Raw genomic sequence first — 18065 nt, 5'->3', positions numbered from 1 at the left:
TAAATAACAATGTGTTCAATAAATAACAATGCGTTCTCCAACCTCATTCGTTATTTGTTTCTGAAGAAAAAGTCAGTTACGTAGAGAGTTTTTGAAGGGCTTCAGCCTTACAAAAAGAGATTTGATGAAGAATTTCCCAAAGGGGAAATGTCAGAGGAAGTCCGTGGACTAGGGGACGTGTAGGGGAGGAGTAAGGGGCAGAGGCCAACCGAGGTGAGGCAGGCATCGGGCTCCTCGCCTGCCAACCCCTCCCCCACTCTTCCTTTCTCCGCAGCGGCTGGCACACAGCATCTGGGCAGGAGGGCAGGACGTCTTACTGCCAAACACGGAGCCTTAGGCATTCCTCGTCAGTCTTTTAGAAGAAGCTATCTAGCAGTCACCTAGAAAATCTTGATGCTTAACAATGGTTTTATGACTTCTCGGACTAAATGTTCAAAGTCATCTTTTGCAAATTAAGGCTAACGTGACAAAACTTCAAAAGTGATTACTGTCAAAGAAAATAGGAAAGCCGTATTACCTTAGAATAATAGGTAATGATTAAAGTTACGTCTAATAATGGTAAGCGTTGAGTCATTCTTCTGTCGTGCACTATTTTATGTACTAACTCACCGAATGCTCACAAGAATCACTTGAGGAAAATTCTTGCTGTCACCTTTTTTAAAAATGATGTAATCAAAAGGATAAACTTGCCAAAAACATGCTGAGCGGTGGGCCGGGATTCACGGCTGCCCTGGTCTCTGGTTCCGAATGTGCCCATGGCTCTCTCTCTCTCTCTCTCTCTTTTTTTTTTTTACCACTCTCACAGTGAGAAATCGATTTTGCATAATGACTCACTACAAAAACAACATGCACAAATATCTGAACTGAAAATAGGCTAAAACGATGAGCCTTCTGTGCAACGCACTCAAACATTGTCTGAGCTGTTCTCTTTCGCTTTTAAATTTTGCAGTTCAGGTTCACTTCACTGGGTTCACAGCTAACAGATTTAGACTCACTGTTGAAACGATACAGCTGCAGGGAGTTCAAAAGAATAAATTCCATTGGAGTATAAACTTCAGCCTGTGAAACCGGAGAGCAGTCAAGTCCAGCTGGAATAATGCGCGTGCAGGGATAGGAAGAGGAGCCGTTGTAGGAAGTCCGGGTGGCAAGCCAGGGCTTCGGTTGGTTTGGGGTAGAAGACGGAGCCGTCACCAGAGGCCAGCATTCTCTGGTCCGGGGGGAGGGGTTTATAATGAACGAGCTTGACATTCATACCCTTCAGGGCAGCCTAGGACTTTGATTTACAAGACTGACCTGATCTCATCAACAAATGCAAATATACTCTCCCACCATGTTGCTGTCAGGAAAACATTTAAATTGGATTAACCGAAAATACTCACTTTTACCTTTTTTCTGCTGCTCCGTGCAGGGTGTTTCGAGTGCTGCATCAAATGCCTGGGCGGCATCCCCTACGCCTCGCTGGTCGCCACCATCCTGCTGTACGCCGGCGTCGCCCTGTTCTGCGGCTGCGGGCATGAGGCGCTCTCGGGCACCGTCACCATCCTGCAGACCTACTTCGATGTGGCCAGAAATGCCGGAGACACGCTGGACGTCTTTGCCATGTAGGTCGTGCTAGCATTGCTTCTTGTTTTGAGTGTGTGTGTGTCCATTGCTGTGTGTCTAATAGAGAGGGGACTAGCGTTAAGGGAGGCAATGTTATACAGAAGGAAACAATTCTCTTAGGCCAAGTACCAGGGTCAAAAGGACATTGACCTTTACCACGCGTGCAGGACACATGGCGGAAGGTCAGAGGCCAACTTAAACTGGACTTCGTTTGTGTATTAAGTTGACTGTGATGTTTTATCCAAAATTCAGTTACTGGTAAGTGGGATGCTTTCATTTCTGTTGCTCTTCACATGTGAGCAGAGGCTCTTCGAATAGAACAGACCAGAAGACCGAGGACAGAGCCTGGTTTAAATGTAGACTCCGCTGCCAGTTCTAAAATAATCACCCAAGCTCTCTGCATACTCCCACCTTTTCAGATTTTTTAAACTCGACAGTATTCCATCATCTTTCTTTTCCTGTATCACAGAAATGACATGACTACATAAATAAACATTGGGAAAGGTTCTTACTGACTTCTTCAAAAAGATGTTATAAGAATTATTGACCGCCTGACCAGGCAGTGGCTCAGTGGATAGAGCATCGGAGTGGGATGCCAAAGACTCAGGTTCAAGACCCCGAGGTCACCAGCTTGAGCGTGGGCTCATCTGGTTTGAGCAAAAGCTCACCAGCTTGTACCCAAGTTCGCTGGCTCCAGCAAGGAGTCACTCCGTCTGCTGAAGGCCCGCGGTCAAGGCACATATGAGAAAGCAGTCAATGAACAACTAAGGTGTCACAATGCGCAACGAAAAACTAATGATTGATGATTCTCAGCTCTATTTGTCCTTGTCTATCTGACTCTCTCTCTGTCTCTGTAAAAAAAAAAAAAAAGAATTATTGACCTTCTTTTTTGCAAACATTAATTATGCTTAAAATGTATATTTTACCCATAACATGTAAACTCTTGAGATCACTAAATTATGGTGATGTTAATATATTTTTTTTAAAGATAATGCACACATAGTCTAGAATTAAAAACAAGTTTGCTGGTCAAGTTTCAGTGCCTACTTGCCTAATATTATAGAGAGGAAAAGTTTAGGATTGAATTATAGAAGAATTTATTTTTCAATAAATTCCCAATTCATATAATTTATTTAACAATTCCTGGCCCACAAAATAGATCAGTCAGTCAATAAATAACTTCTTTACCACTCTTTATTATCTAATCCCAGCAGATACTGACTCTCCGTTGTGTCAGCACTGTAGTCTCTGTTTTGCCCCCACAAATTCTTGTATTTATTTCATGCTTCTTGAAACTGTGTGATTATTTTTTATGTTGCTATATGTTGTCATTCAAAATGAATCCAAACCTTCTTTTTTAACTTGTACATACTTTTCGTGGGTTAAGAAGCTTTTAGAGTTACACGTCTTAATATTACATGGCGGTATAGTAAGTTTGCTTTTGACTCATAACTCCATGGAAAAGAAATGAATCACACTTCTCATTTCCCAGGGCAGTTCCTCCTGGCCCAGAGTAACTATAACCCCAGACTCTAATCCAAGACAGCGCTCAGGCAACCAGGACAGCTTTCTAAGTAAAAGATAACTTTTCCAACCCCAACATCAGAAAATGTAACACTGCTAACTTTTGAAATAATCTATTAGCTACAGGCAGATAGATTGTCTTGAACAAAATATTGCTCATACTTATATTTGTTATCTTATTTATTAAACATTTGAGTAGTGCATTTTCTTTATGCTCACTGACCCCCCCACCCGGGAGAAAGTTTCTTTTCAAAAACTAAAATTAGTTACAGTTACAGTTTTCTTAACTTAAAATTATGTTTGATAACCAACTTATGGAAACAAGAAGAACATACATTTGCCATTTTTTAATGTTGCCTTACACATTTTTAAAATAAAAAATTTTGTGCGGTTGTACTCTGGATGGTCAGGAAGCACGAGGACATCCATGAACGTTCATTCTACTCAAAGAGTTAAACTTGTTGATTTCCCGTGAAAATGAAAAGGGAGAAAGCAGTGCGCATTTCTCTCAAGTCACAGAGCAAGAATCCCCTACTGTGGGTGAGGGGCTTGTGCCCTTGGACAGAAGAATGACAATAGTTTAAGGAAAATGAAGTTAAAATATTTATGTTTATCTAAAAATAGGTTGGTACTTAATTTGAGACTGATTGGTCATAATATAAGAAATCTAACAAAGTGTGTGAAACTGGGAACCACCCCCTAAACTTCACTACCACCCTCTGACTTCCCCAACATACATTGTGATTAAGAGGAGGAGGGAGGCCTGACCTGAGATGGTGCAGTGGATAAAGCATTGACCTGGAAATGCTGAGGTCGCCGGTTCAAAACCCTGGGTTTGCCTGGTCAAGGTACATATGGGAGTTGATGCTTCCAGCTCCTCCCCCCCTTCTCTCTCTCTCTGTCTCTCCTCTCTCTCTCTCCCTCTGTCTCTCCCTCTCCTCTCTAAAATGAATAAATAAGTAAAAAAAAATTTAAAAAAAAAGAAGAAGAGGGAGTCGATTAGTCACTCAGATAAGAAGCAAATTTATTTAAAAACATTCCCTAACTCTAAAGTATCCATTTAGACCTTATTTATGTCACTGACAAAAGGAAATGAAAAAAAATAATAGTAATTTTTTTAATTCATAACCTAAAAAGGACAAAGGAATTATATCATTTTCATTATATATACACCAATACAATTATTTTTTACACATTAGTTCTGAAAAAAATAGCTTTATCTATTAAACTGAATTCTTTAAACCCAGAGTAGACAGTTTCTCAATTTCCATTATATTGGTTGTATAGCAGGAATTGATCCTTGAGAGTTTATAACTGAACTTTGTCATTTAAAATAGAATTAAACTGTTGAAAATTATTTGGATAATTCCAAGTGAGTTTTAGAAAAACCTTAAAAGAATTATTGCATGGATATATTTTAATGTGACAAAACTGGCATTTTCTTTTCAGTTTTACTTCAGCCCACACTGGACAAAGTCTGTTTTCACTGTGCATTATTTTAAGCTGCCACAGATGTCCTTAAAATCTACAGATTCTCTGTATGCAGGCTACATTGAAAATGCTAACTTTAGTTTTGGAATAGACATCTTTAAGAACTACAAGCTTAATAAGTGTCATCAGATGGTCGTCTCTGTCTATGAGAAACCAATTGTCAAGATATTTATTTGACATTTAGGCTGCACCCTTTAGTCTACCCCCGAGCTCTACAAAATCTCAGAAGGGGTCACACGTGTGGGAGTTCAGGAGAGAAGTCAGGGATCATACTTAATTTAGTACTTTTACCAAGTGGATTGCAAAGCCATTAATGCATGATTGGAATGGGAAGGCTAACCAATTGATAGAATACAAGCAAAGGCTCAAATGATCTCTCTATTCATGTTTCAAAAAAACCCCTAAAATTCTTATACCATACCCTGTGAACTACCAGATGAATTAAGACTGTCAGCAAACAGGGGACGAAAACACAGAGGGAGATATGTACCCATATACTACAGGGTATAATTAGTGGCAACTGATACGTTCAAAGATTACACGAAGGGGAGATGACCCTAGGTGGGGGTGCCTTACCAAGATTATCAGAGGAGTAGGTAAGAAATAGAGGAAGTAAAAGCAGGGATACAGAGCAGAGGGAAGAGAAAGCTCAATTGCCGGCAAAATACTTGCTTGGAAATAGGCTAAGTTTGAAAGAATGGGTAAAAGAATGATGGTGAAGAAAAGACTGGTTGGCCAACTCAGCAATTTACACAGGGTCAATTGCTTCATTCTTCTGGTGCTTGATTGGGTCAAATTAAGCACTCTTAAATCTCATGCTTAAAAAGGAAAAGAAGATTGTGTTCTGAGTGTTGGAACGAAGAGATAAAACCAGTGGTCCAAGACTCCAGTTCTCCACCTCTGGCCCTCGGGACCTGAGGAATCACTCCTCCTCTGCCCCAGCCCCTTGCCCCCTTTCTTCTCTGTCCCCTTCCTCTGAAACACAGACACGTCCCTCAACGTGGTCAGTATCTCCGAGTCCATGGGCAACGTGGGCAGGCCTGGCACACTGAACTGTGACTCTTCCATTTCACTGACCGTCTGTCTAGCATCCAAAAATCCACTTCTCATAAATACATTTGCAAATAACCTCCATTCTTATGGAATCTCTCTTTTAGGCATATAATTCTAAATCCCATGAGCCCTCACCCATGGAAAGGGATCTGAAGTGTAGCTCCTGTATCTTCAGCTGATGTCACTCATTAAACCATTTTGTCAAATTCTACTTGAGATGGGGAGACCTTCATAGAGAAGGAAAAAAAGTGAATTTCAAAGATCCTGTGACCGTTGATATCTATTTCAGAATCAACCTGTTTCTCCTCATCTACTTGGTTTCCCAGAAGCCTTTCCTCCCTTTAATCCGTCAGTTTAGTCTTTCAAGTCCATGGTCACTCACTGGCTCCCAATTGTCGTGAGAGTGCACATGTCATTTCAGCCACGGTTCCCACAAGGGAACAGTCCCACACCCTAAGTACAGCATCCAGTGCTTGGTGTAGCCGGTTTGGCTGTCAGCGCCGGAAGCAGCTCGCTGTTGTACCACAGTCTCCTAGGTGACGAGGCCTGTTTTCTGATTTGTGATTCAGACTTTCTCATCTGCGAGCCCCTGGCAAGGCAAGGTGTGGTCAGTGTGCTGCATAGGTTTTGCTTGACGGACTGGGACAGAGTAAGGCGGGTGCTTTACTTTTGCCCAGCAGATTCCCGTAGAGGACAAGGAAGTGTGGCAACTGGTTGGAAAATTATGTATCAAACAGTTCACAGCACTAACTTGGCCAAGTGATGTGGCCTGAATAACTCCCTGGAGGGCTGAGCAAGGGACAGCCTTATTCACAAATACACCCCACCCTAATTATTCACAAATACACCCACCCTAATTATTCACAAATACACCCCACCCTAATATGTATTAGACAGGGATATTGTGTTAGGTTTCTGACAAAAATATATATTGAGGGGGAGGAATGCGTACTATTGATTTCTTGAGTGAATACATTTCATTTTCAAATTTTTATGACGGTGACTTGAAGTCAATGCATCAAAAACTAACTTTACAAGATAATGAATTCTTTGATATTTAATACACACATAAAAAATCGGTTTCTGTTTGTCTAAACCAGAAGCAGGTAGTAAGTTCGATAAAATAGATATATTGGTTTTGCTCTTTTTTTAAATAAAACACCAGATTATTTATTTATTTATTTATTTTAGAGAGAGATAGAGAGAGATAGAGAGAGGAACTGACAGACAGGAAGGGAGAAAGATGAGAAGCATCAATTCTTTGTTGCAGCACCTTAGTTTCTCAGTGATTGCTTTCTCATATGTGCCTTGACCGGGGGGCTATAGCAGACCGAGTGACCCCTTGCTCTACCCAGCAACCTTGGGTTTAAGCTGGTGAACCTTGTTCAAACCAAATGAGCCCACGTTCAAACTGGCGACCTCGGGGTCTCAAACCTGGGTCCTCCGTGTCCTAGTCCGACGCTCTATCTACTGCACCACCGCCTAATCAGGCTGGTTTTGCTCTTAAATAATGTAATGTGTGTATAAATCTTAGTTGGCTTGTAGCTCATGTTTATTCCTTGAAAGATAATGAAAGAGGAAACTGTCATCAGTAGTTCAGTGCACAGGAGTGAGAAGAAAAGGAAAGCAGAAAACCAGATTTCATTGCTCCTGGAGGTCACAGCAGTGTGCCAACCATCTGTTCGGACCCGGGGAGGGGGGTTGGCGATCCATCCAGACTGCTGAAGTCTTCTACTTGTCAGACATTTGAAGATCAGATAAGCTAGTATTGATATGAGAGTATTGATTAGTCATGGAGAGTCAAATATTATTTTTGTCATAGCTAGAACTTCAGTTAGAATAACATACTGACCGACATATCACCTTGGGCAAAGGAAACAAAAAACAAGCAAATGGGGCTACATCAAACTAAAATGTTTTTGCACAGCAGAGGAAACCATCAGCAAAGTGAAAACACAGCTCACTGAATGGGAGAACATTTTTAGTACATCTGATAAGGATTAACAGTCAAATTTTATAAGGAACTTATAAATTTTAACACCAAAAAACCAGTCTAAGAAATGAGCAAAGGACCTGAATAGACACCGTCTCAAAGAAGACATACAGATGGCCAATAGACATATAAGAAGATGCTCAATGTCACTAGTCATCAGATAAATGTAAATTAAACCATACTGAGATAGCGCCTCATACCTGTCAGAATGACTATTGTCAACAAATCAACAAACAGCAAGAGGCTGTGGAGAAAGGGGCCCCCTGCGGCGCTGTTGGTGGGAATGCAGACTGGTGCAGCCACTGGGGAAAGCTGTATGGAGTTATTTCAAAAAATTAAAAATGAAATTGCCTTATGGCTCAGCAATTCCACTTCTGGGAATGTATCCAAAGAAACCTGAAACACTAATTTGAAAGGATCTATGCACCCCTATGTTGATGGCAGCATTATTTTTAATAGCCAAGATCTGGAAGCAGCCCAAGTGCCCATCAGTAGATGAGCAGATAAAAAAGCTGTGGTTCATTTACACAGTGGAATACTACTGGGCCATAAAAAAAGAAGGAAACGTTACCTTTCGTGACAGCATGGATGGACCTGCAAAGTATTACGTTAAGTGAAATAAGCCAGGCAGAGAAAGACAAGCATCATAAGATTTCACTTATATATGGCACCTAATGAACAAAATAAGCTAACAAACAGAACAGAAACAGACGTATGATAAGGAGAGCAAACGGACAGCTGTCAGAGGGGGTGGGGGCTGAGGGACTGGGTGAGAAAGGTGACAGGACTCAGCAAAGAAAAAGATGCCTGGACGCAGACAGCAGCGAGGGGACTGTAGGAGGGACAGAGGGTGGGCGAGGTGGAGGGCGGAGGGGAACAGATGGTGACGGAGGGAGCCGTGACTTGGGGTGGTGAAGACACAATGGAATATACAGATGATGTATTGTAGTGCTGAGCACCTGATACCTGTATGGATGTGTTAACCCATGTAGCCTCAGTAAACTCAATAACGTTTTTTTTTAAAAAGAAGAAAACCATGCTGAATTCCTAACGTCTGATCAAGTAAGGAGCATCTCCTTAGGCAATATTTCAACGAGACTAGTAGTCCTCAAATGAGTGTTAAAGAAACAAACAAACAAACAGAACCCCCCTAATATAAAACAAGCACCGCCAAACCATTACATAAACTATGAAGAATTTAGATAGACAGACAACGTGAGTGGCTAAGAGCGCTGATGGAGGGGCCAAACTCCCCGGGGTTGGCTTCTGTGGCGCCTGCTCCTTTCCGCCTCTTACCTGGGACAAGCTCCTTCACCTGGCTGCCCCGGGACCTCCTCAGTAAAAGCGCCTCACTACTGCAGCGTACCTCCTGAGGTGGTTATGAGCAAACAGTTAGTTGGGATTTTAAAACAATTATAACAGGGCTTACATATTATAAGCACGAACTCTTGACGGACATGATGGTGACCATGGTTGTCGCAGTGAAGAGACTTCACTCTGGGCCCGCGGATGAAGGACATGGTGCGGGCTGTAGATGGTGTTATATTGAATTGTACACTTGAAACCTGCAGTTTGGCGAACCACGCTAACCCAATAAATTAAAAAATACGTTTAAAAAAAATAGTGGTGATGGCGATGTCTTCCCTGACGCTGTATCACAGCTTTACGCCACCCTACTTTTATAACGGTCCGACTGGTGTGCTGTTTAACTGGAATAGATCTTTCAGCCAAGGCAAATGTCTGAGTAGTTTTCAGACTGACTTAGAATTCAAAGCTTTAACTTCTGGTTTTTTTGTTTTTTTTTCATAACACCCAGGCATACAGCGACATTAGAAAAAAATATTTACAAATAAGAATATGATGATTTTATTCAAATCATTCTTGTAAGGTTATCAAGTAGAAGGAAAACTTGTTTTGTTCGTTGTGGTGCCGAGAGAAAGATACGGGTCAATGAGTTCCTGTTTATAGGGAAATAGTTGTTTGGTTCCGTATAAAGAACTTCCCCAAAGCCAGAGTTTCCTGGAACAGCTGGTCTGCCTCAGGAAGGGACTCAGACAAGGCTGGTGCGGAGGTTCTAGCTGTGACATACTTACAGCCTATAGCTGACTTGCTAAACCTTGGTCTTCTTTATTTAAGAATAGCTATCATAGCATTGGCTCCTATTTTGCTAATTGGGTTATTGTGAATATCAAGTGTGGAAATTATTTAAAACTCTTCAAATTTATTATACTTCTATTTTTTTTTTCTTACTTTCAAATATGCATACATGCCTTTCAGGCTAATTTTTTTTTTCTCTGACTTCTCTTTTAATAAATTCATTCACTTAGCAAAAATTCCTGGGTTATGTTATGTGCCACCCACTGGGCTAATCTTTAGGGGCACAATGTAGAACAAGACTTCTCTTCAAGCACTGACATAGAAAAGATACATTATCCAAAGCGCCATCTAGGTCAGACTCAACAGGTGCAAATCAGAGAATGGTAGTCGGGAAGTACCGCTAGGATGCATCCGATTCCTGAAACACAGGGAAGGCAGAGCTGCAGTCATTAATACCATGTGGGACTGGCATACATGCATACAAGTATGTATAAGCCCATATAAAATTATGTCCCTACTTACATTTTTACCCCCAAAATTTAGATGGATTAAAAGTTAAAATTTAAGGGTAAACTAATTTGTAAAAAGCTGGAAGAAAATACAGGTTAAGAGTCTACTTATTATGGGGCAAGCACTCTATAAGCAGTAGAAGAAATCACAAAGGAAAAGATTTATAAATTTGACATAGTGTAAATTAAGTTTTACTCACTAAAGTATTACAGAAACACTAAAATATATGCAAAAACTGAGAAAAATATTTTTCGCTTACAAGAGTTCTTAGTTTGAATAAATGCAGAATTAATTAACTCAAAAATAAAAAGGTGTGTGTTTTAGTAGAAAAATTGGCAAGGTATAAAGACATATCCCATTAAAGAATATGAAACAATGAGCACCTTATAAATATATCTTTGTTTACACTACTAAACTAAGAAAATCAACTAAAATAATACTATTTTTTTTTTTACTACCGGTTATAAGAAAAATGAAAGGATAATACCTGCTCAGGAAAACAAAGAGAGAACAGGCCTTCTTCCTTATGCTTAATGCATCCTCACTTTGGTACAAGCTTTCTAGATATTTTCACAAAATGTACCTTAAAGTTTTCTAGGCATTTCCCTCAGAGAAGCAACATACACCGTGCCCAGAGATTGACCATGTTGTCTGTGAGAGTAATGCATTAGCTTTCCATAGCTGATGTAACAAATTACAACAAGTTCAGTGGGTGAAGGAACACGAATGTATTGTTTTTTTCACACTGCTGGAGGTCAGAAGTCTGAAATGGGTCTTACTGGGCTCATTGAAACGGGCTGAAATCAAGGTATTGGCAGGCTCGCACTCCGTCCGGAGGCCCTAGGATGAATCCATGCTGTCACGTGTTCCAGCTTCCAGACGTCGCCTGCATTCCCTGGCTCCTGGCCCCTCCACCCCAAAGCCGGCGGCACGGCATCTTCAGATCTCTCTCTGGATCCGACCCTGACTCTCCTGCCTCTCTCTCCCTTTTACGTAGCACCCTTGTGAATATACTGGGCCCACCCCAGACAATACAGAATAATAATCTCCAGACCCCCAAATCGTTCATTTAAATCACATTTACCAAATCCCAGTTCCCATGGTAACATAGTCACATCTAATCTGGCGATTAGATGAGAACATCTTTAGGGGTGGGGACAGAGAATTAGTCTTATTTCCCTTAAACAAAAGTAGAGAATTTGTAAATTATGTACTGATACTTTCAAGCAATAAAATATGCCATAATCTTAATATATATATATATAATCATAATATATATATATATATTTTTATAAAATGATATAATAGTTTCGCTTTGGCTGGGTGGCTCAGTGAATAAAGCATCGCCCTGGTGCCCGAGCGGTAGCAGGTCACACCCTGTCCAGGGCACCTACGAGCAGCAATCAGTGGGTACACAGCTGAGCGGAACCACTAAGTGACATCAGTTGATGCTTCTTTCTCTCTCTCCCTCTCCCCTCTCTCTCAGATTGATAGAAAATTTTTAAAAGAAAGAAAAAATATATAATAGTTTTAAATATTTATAATATATTAACTGAAAATGAAGTTTGTAAAGCAGAAAATAGTAATCACAACTTTGGAATTAATTATAATTCATATACAAAACTGCGAGGATAAATAGTCCATAGTCTGTGTTTTTCTGGTGTTTTTATTTTTTCTACAATGACATAGATTGGTTTTATAATCAGTAAAACAGTTATTTACAGAAACATTATCAAATTTAAAAGTTAGCATTTAGAAAGGAGTTTAAGTATTTCATTAATTTAATAAGAAGTAGGATAGTGTCGATTATTACTTTGGAAAAGCAAAAGTAGTGAATTAAATGTAAGACTTCTTATGATTCTCTGCCACTTGATTATACAATAAACACCCAAACGGTCACTTTGTGATTAGATATTCATGCATTTTGTTGCTCTTTACTAAGAAACTCATTTCTATAAATAACAAGAGTTTTTAATTCCCCTAGTATCATATTGAAGATCTTTGTCCTGGTAAGTTTAGGTATGGCATGTTGATTAAAAAGAGAAAGTACTTTTGTGATAAAGTAGAGGGATTCAAGCCAACAAGACAATGTCAGGTATATTATAATTGAAATATTATAAAAACAAGATTCAACTACATGTGGTATGTGGGAGAATCTCTCTAGATTTAAAGGCACAGGTAGTTAAAGGATGAAACAAGCTTCCACACAACTGGTAACCAGAAGAGAACAGGAGCAGCCATACTTATATTTATATTTAACAAAATAGACTTTATTTTATTTATTTATTTATATATATTTTTGTATTTTTCTGAAGCTGGAAACGGGGAGAGACAGTCAGACAGACTCCCGCATGCACCCGACCGGGATCCACCCGGCACGCCCACCAGGGGCGACGCTCTGCCCACCAGGGGGCGATGCTCTGCCCCTCTGGGGGCGTCGCCCTGCTGTGACCAGAGCCACTCTAGCGCCTGGGGCAGAGGCCAAGGAGCCATCCCCAGCGCCCGGGCCATCTTTGCTCCAATGGAGCCTTGGCTGCGGGAGGGGAAGAGAGAGACAGAGAGGAAGGAGGGGGGCGTGGAGAAGCAAATGGGCGCCTCTCCTATGTGCCCTGGCCGGGAATCGAACCCGGGTCCCCCGCACGCCAGGCCGACGCTCTACCGCTGAGCCAACCGGCCAGGGCCCAAAATAGACTTTAAGTAAAACAACTGACAAAAGAGACAAGGAAGAACTTTATATAATAACAGGTGGGTCAATTGACCAGGAATATATACTGATTAGAAATCGGGTGCACCCTACGACGTCAGGGCACCTAAGCTCACTGAACAAACCTGGGCAGACCTGCGGGAGAAAAAGACCGCATCGCAGTAGTAGCCCAGCTTCTGTACCTCCTCTCTGTCCCAGCAGTGACAGGAGCTCCGGCAGAGGGTCCAGACAGAGAGTAATTAGGAAACAGGGCGCCTGGGAAACAATCGATTACAAGGGATCCGAACAGGCACATTCAAACACCCCGCCCACCAGCAGCGGGAACCACAGTCTTCTCAACTACACAGGTCTTAACAAATCTGAGGACTCTGAACTCCTATAAATGCCATCCCATTGACAATCAAAAATCATAAAATACCGAGAAATAAACTTAAACAAGAAGGTGAAAGATCTGTGTGCTGAAAACTATAAAATGTTGTGGAAATAAATTAAAGAAGCAAACAAAACATAAATAGAATGACATCTCGTGTTCATGGATTGGAAGAAATTATATTGTTAAGATCTCCATAGTACACAAAGCAATTTACAAATGAAATGTAATGCTTATCAAAATTCCAATGCTTTTTTTTTTATGAATATGGTCAAAGTAATCCTAAAATTCATATGGAACCCAAATAGCAAAAATAACCTTGAAAAAGATGAATATTGCTCGAGACCATACATGTCCTGATTTTAAAACATATTACAGAGCTACAGTAATCAAAGCAACGTAGTACTGACATATACACAGACAGGTAGTCTAATGGACCAAAAGGGAGCCCAGAATTAAACCCTTGTATGTACAGTGAAATGATTCTCAACAAGGTATCAAGACTACACTGTCTTTAGCAAATGATTTTGAAGAAAATGAATATTCACTTGCTAACAAATGAAACTGGATCTTCCTCTTACACCATTCCTAAAAATCAACTCAAAATGGGTTACAGTACTAAACGTAAGACCTGCAACTGTAAGATTCCTAGAAAAACAGAGGGGGAGAGACTCGTCAGCATTGGCGCTGGTGATGATTTCTCAGTTAGGGCCCCAGAAGCACAGGCAGGGAAAGCAGGAACAGACACGGGGAAACCGCCTCAAACACAGGAGCTCTGTGCAGCGAGGAGAACGACAGGGCAAGAGGCAGAACGGGAGAAAATATTTGCAGACCACGGATCCAGTAAGGGACTCAGAGCCAACGCGTATAAGCAATTCCTATGACTCAACAGCAAAAACCACAGCAACTAAATAACCCGAGTCACAAGTGGCCAAGGACTGACCGTACACGGGCCACACAGGTACAGGAAAAGCCGCTCAGTGTCTCTCTTTAGCAAGGAAATGTAAAGGAGAACCAGAGTGAGAGAGCACCTCCCACCGCTCAGGATGCCCGTCCATAAAAACAGAAAACAACTCCCTCCACCTCACCCCCCAAAACAAGAATCCTGGAGAATTTGGAACGCTGTGCTCTGTTGCTGGAAATGTAAAATGTTGCAGCTGGTATGGAAAACAGTTTGGAGGGTCCTCAAAATATTCCACATAGAGTTGTTGCCCTGTGAGCCAGCCATCCCTCTTCCAGAGGAAAATCAGTTTTTTCTCTCCCAGCATATCTTCTAACTGGATATTATTTGTCTATACAAATGCATTTTTGCATGCAAATATTATATCATACTACGTTGTTGATTTTTATTATTTGAATTAGTTTTATCATGGATTTTCTAGGATTTTCCAGGTACACCTCACATCATCTGCAAATAGAGCTAATTTTGTATTTCTTTTCCAATTCTCTGTTGCTGATTATTTTCTCTGATCTAATTAAATCGGCAGATATGCCCCAAACAGTGTTACATAGAATTAGACATTATCCTTCTTTTCCTTGTCCCTACGTTAGTGGGAATGTCCCATTGAGTAATATTCTGGGTCTAGGGTTGTGATATTTATATACAATATATATGAAAACATTTATCCCTTCCTGTTTCTTAAAAAAATTATTAAGAAATGACAGTTTTATCAACATGACTTATAGATTGAAGTAAAAATAATTAGTAAAAAATTTTATGTAAGCTTTAGTGTGTGGTTGTGTGTGTAGTTGTGTGTGTGTGAGGTTGTGTGTGTGTCTTTTGTGTGTGTGTGTGAGGTTGTCTGTGTGGCTATGTGTATGTGAGGTTGTGTGTGTGGCTGTGTGTGTGAGGTTGTATATGTGTCTGTGTGTGTGAGGTTGTCTGTGTGGCTGTGTATGTGTGAGGTGGTGTGTGTGGTTGTGTGTGTGAGGTGGTGTGTGTGTGAGGTTGTATGTATGTGAGGTTGTGTGGGTGGCTGTGTGTGTGTGAGGTGGTGTGTATGTGAGGTTTTGTGTGTGCCTGTGTGTGTGAGGTTGTGTGTGAGGTTGTGTGTGTGGCTGTGTGTGTGTGTGGTTGTATGAAGTTGTGTGTGTGTGAGGTATTTTCGGTCTTATGGAAATGGACTTCAGTTCCTTCTTTGACCTGGAAAGATGCTCTTCTTTTCACTCCTCTGTGTTCCAGCGTTCCACGTGGCTGCTTTTGCTCACCTGGAATCTTCTCACAGTAAAGAGGTGGGGATTGTAAGTGTCCCCAAAAAGAACTATCCAGGCACGTTTCCTTTGCAGATGTATCTCTAAAAGTTTATAATATTTTCGTGCTCATAAAAAGTTTTTATAGGCATCACATGTTGAAAGGGCAAAAAACAGCCTTGGTTACTGGGGTAAGTTAAAAAATGCTTTTCTCCAAATGTATTCGCTTCCTAATCCCTGAAACCAGTTAATACTGCCTTATATGGAAAAGAGTGAAGGCTACCTTATATGGGATACTTGGGAGTAAGTTAAACATCTTGAGGGGAAAAGCTTATCGTGGGCTTTTTGGGTGGGCCCTAAAGTATTACAGGTAGGTACCCTTACGAGAGACGGGGTCAGGGAGTTCTGAGAAAGAGAAGCTCAGACCTCCTCTTGACTTGATCAAAATCAGCAGCACAACTGAGGGAAGATGAACAGAATATTATATATATATACTATATATATATAGTATTATATATATCATGTTAGTATATATATAATATATACTGCTCACAAAAATGAGGGGATATTTCAAAATGAATATGAAGCTATAAAATATCCCCTCATTTTTGTGAGCAGTGTGTATATATATATGTGTATATATATATATATATATATATATATATATATATACTCATTCTTGGTCAGAATATATATATTCTGACCAAGAATGAGTCATCCAAACCTCATCATAGGGAAACATCAGACAAATCCAAACAAAAAACCATTCTATTTAATAAGGAGGACGTGGGATTGTATCCCTGAACAACATGAATGTTGTAAAGGCAAAGACTGGCTGAGGAAGTGTTCTGAATTAAGGGACACTAAGAGACAGGACAAGTGTGCGCAGTACTTACGCCATATTGGATCCCATGTTGGGAGGGGGATGCTATGAAGTCCATCACTCAGTCAGTCCAACTGATAAAATTGAAACACAAATAATAAATCTGACACAAGTATCGTATCGATATTATATTTCTTGAAATAGTTCAGAGAAATGTACTGTGGAGAATTTTTCTATGTTCAGATATAATTATCCAGAGAGAAAGAGAGAGAAGAAAAAAATAAAGTGAGGTAAAATATTATAAAATAGATAAAGGGTGCGCAGTTTTGTTTTGTTTGTTTTTTTCACTATGCATTTTCTGCAACTTTTTTTGTAGGTTTAAAATTATTTCCAAGTAATAATTAAAAGATATTTTAAAATATGTCATTTAACCTGGAAATTTTATGGAAAGTCTCGTTAAACCAAGCTCTTCAAAGTGTTTCTGATGTCAAATTAGACCTGTAACTTGAAATTCTCAGATTTATTTTTTCTTTTCTTTTCTTTCTTTCTTTCTTTCTTTCTTTCTTTCTTTCTTTCTTTCTTTCTTTCTTTCTTTCTTTCTTTCTTTCTTTCTTTCTTTCTTTCTTTTCTTTTTTTTTTTTTTTTTTTTGTAACACAGAGAGAGGGACAGATAGGGACAGACAAACAGGAAGGGAGAGAGATGAGAAGCATCAATTCTTCCTTGCAGCACCTTAGTTGTTCATTGATTGCTTTCTCATATGTGCCTTGACCAGGGGACTACAGCAGACCTAGTGACCCCTTGCTCAAGCCAGTGAGCCTTGCTCAAACCAGATGAGCCCATGCTCAAGCCGGCGACCTAGGGGTTTCAAACCTGGGTCCTCCACATCCCAGTCCGATGCTCTATCCACTGTACCACCGCCTGATCAGGCCTCAGATTTCTTGACATGCATGAGGGGCTCACACAATTCACATCTGCCTCATTGCCCTGGACAAACAGAATTGTGCAATATTTAGATTTCTTTAGACAGCAGAAAGCAGCCGTTAAACAATTGCTCTGGTACACTGAGCGTTAGCCAGCTCTTCTCACTGTTTCTATATGCAACAGATTCACGTTTGCTAGTCTTCAAAAGGAAAATATTGTCATAGCGCCCAGAGTTTGTAAGCCTCCCTGAGCATGAAAGAGCTTTGCACTCCGTGTCCCTCCTTGTATAGAATGAACAGGCCTTCTTCATCGTTTGCTTCCCCCTACCTACTCCACTCACTCTAATGAATGAGGAGAGAGAGCAAAAGTCAAGCTCGATGGTGTGGAATAAAGAGCAACCCTCTCACATGGCCACCCAGACTGCAGAACACCTAGAGCCGGGGGCCTCTGCACATGCTACACAGCCAGTTCTGCCTCTAGAGGCCACAGAGTGATGACTGTGTGATTTGGGGGTAGGGGTGCCCATACAATATTTAGATATTTGTCATAATCAGAGAAACCATATGCTGACTACCGTACTAACCAAATGAATTTAAACAAGCTCCTTTAGAAATGTAATTCACTGCTTACCCGAGACTGTCTTGGTGGGAACCAGGGAGGGGGGATGGGAAGGGACAAGGAAGAGGCCGGCAGACATGACCAACCCTTGTCAACAGATTCTGAAGTAGCAGAACATTAGGCATGTAGAGCAGAAAGGTTTCCACAACCAGCCTCCATTATGAACGT

General features: G+C 40.6%; 1 protein-coding gene across 2 annotated transcripts in view; it reads left to right on the top strand.

Annotated features, from left to right (window-relative positions):
• The window catches only part of GPM6A (glycoprotein M6A), a 239831-nt gene that overhangs the window by 200429 nt on the left and 21337 nt on the right, over positions 1-18065 (top strand). For both annotated transcript variants that reach the window (XM_066380102.1, XM_066380100.1), the window contains exon 2: positions 1409-1601. In XM_066380102.1, coding sequence (XP_066236199.1) covers positions 1409-1601 — 193 coding nt within the window. The remainder of the gene's footprint in view (positions 1-1408; positions 1602-18065) is intronic.

This window comes from Saccopteryx leptura, chromosome 4 (genome assembly GCF_036850995.1).
Source record: "Saccopteryx leptura isolate mSacLep1 chromosome 4, mSacLep1_pri_phased_curated, whole genome shotgun sequence".
NCBI lineage: Eukaryota > Metazoa > Chordata > Mammalia > Chiroptera > Emballonuridae > Saccopteryx > Saccopteryx leptura.
Note: the sequence above shows the minus strand (reverse complement) of the source record. Positions and strands in the feature narration are given on the sequence as shown.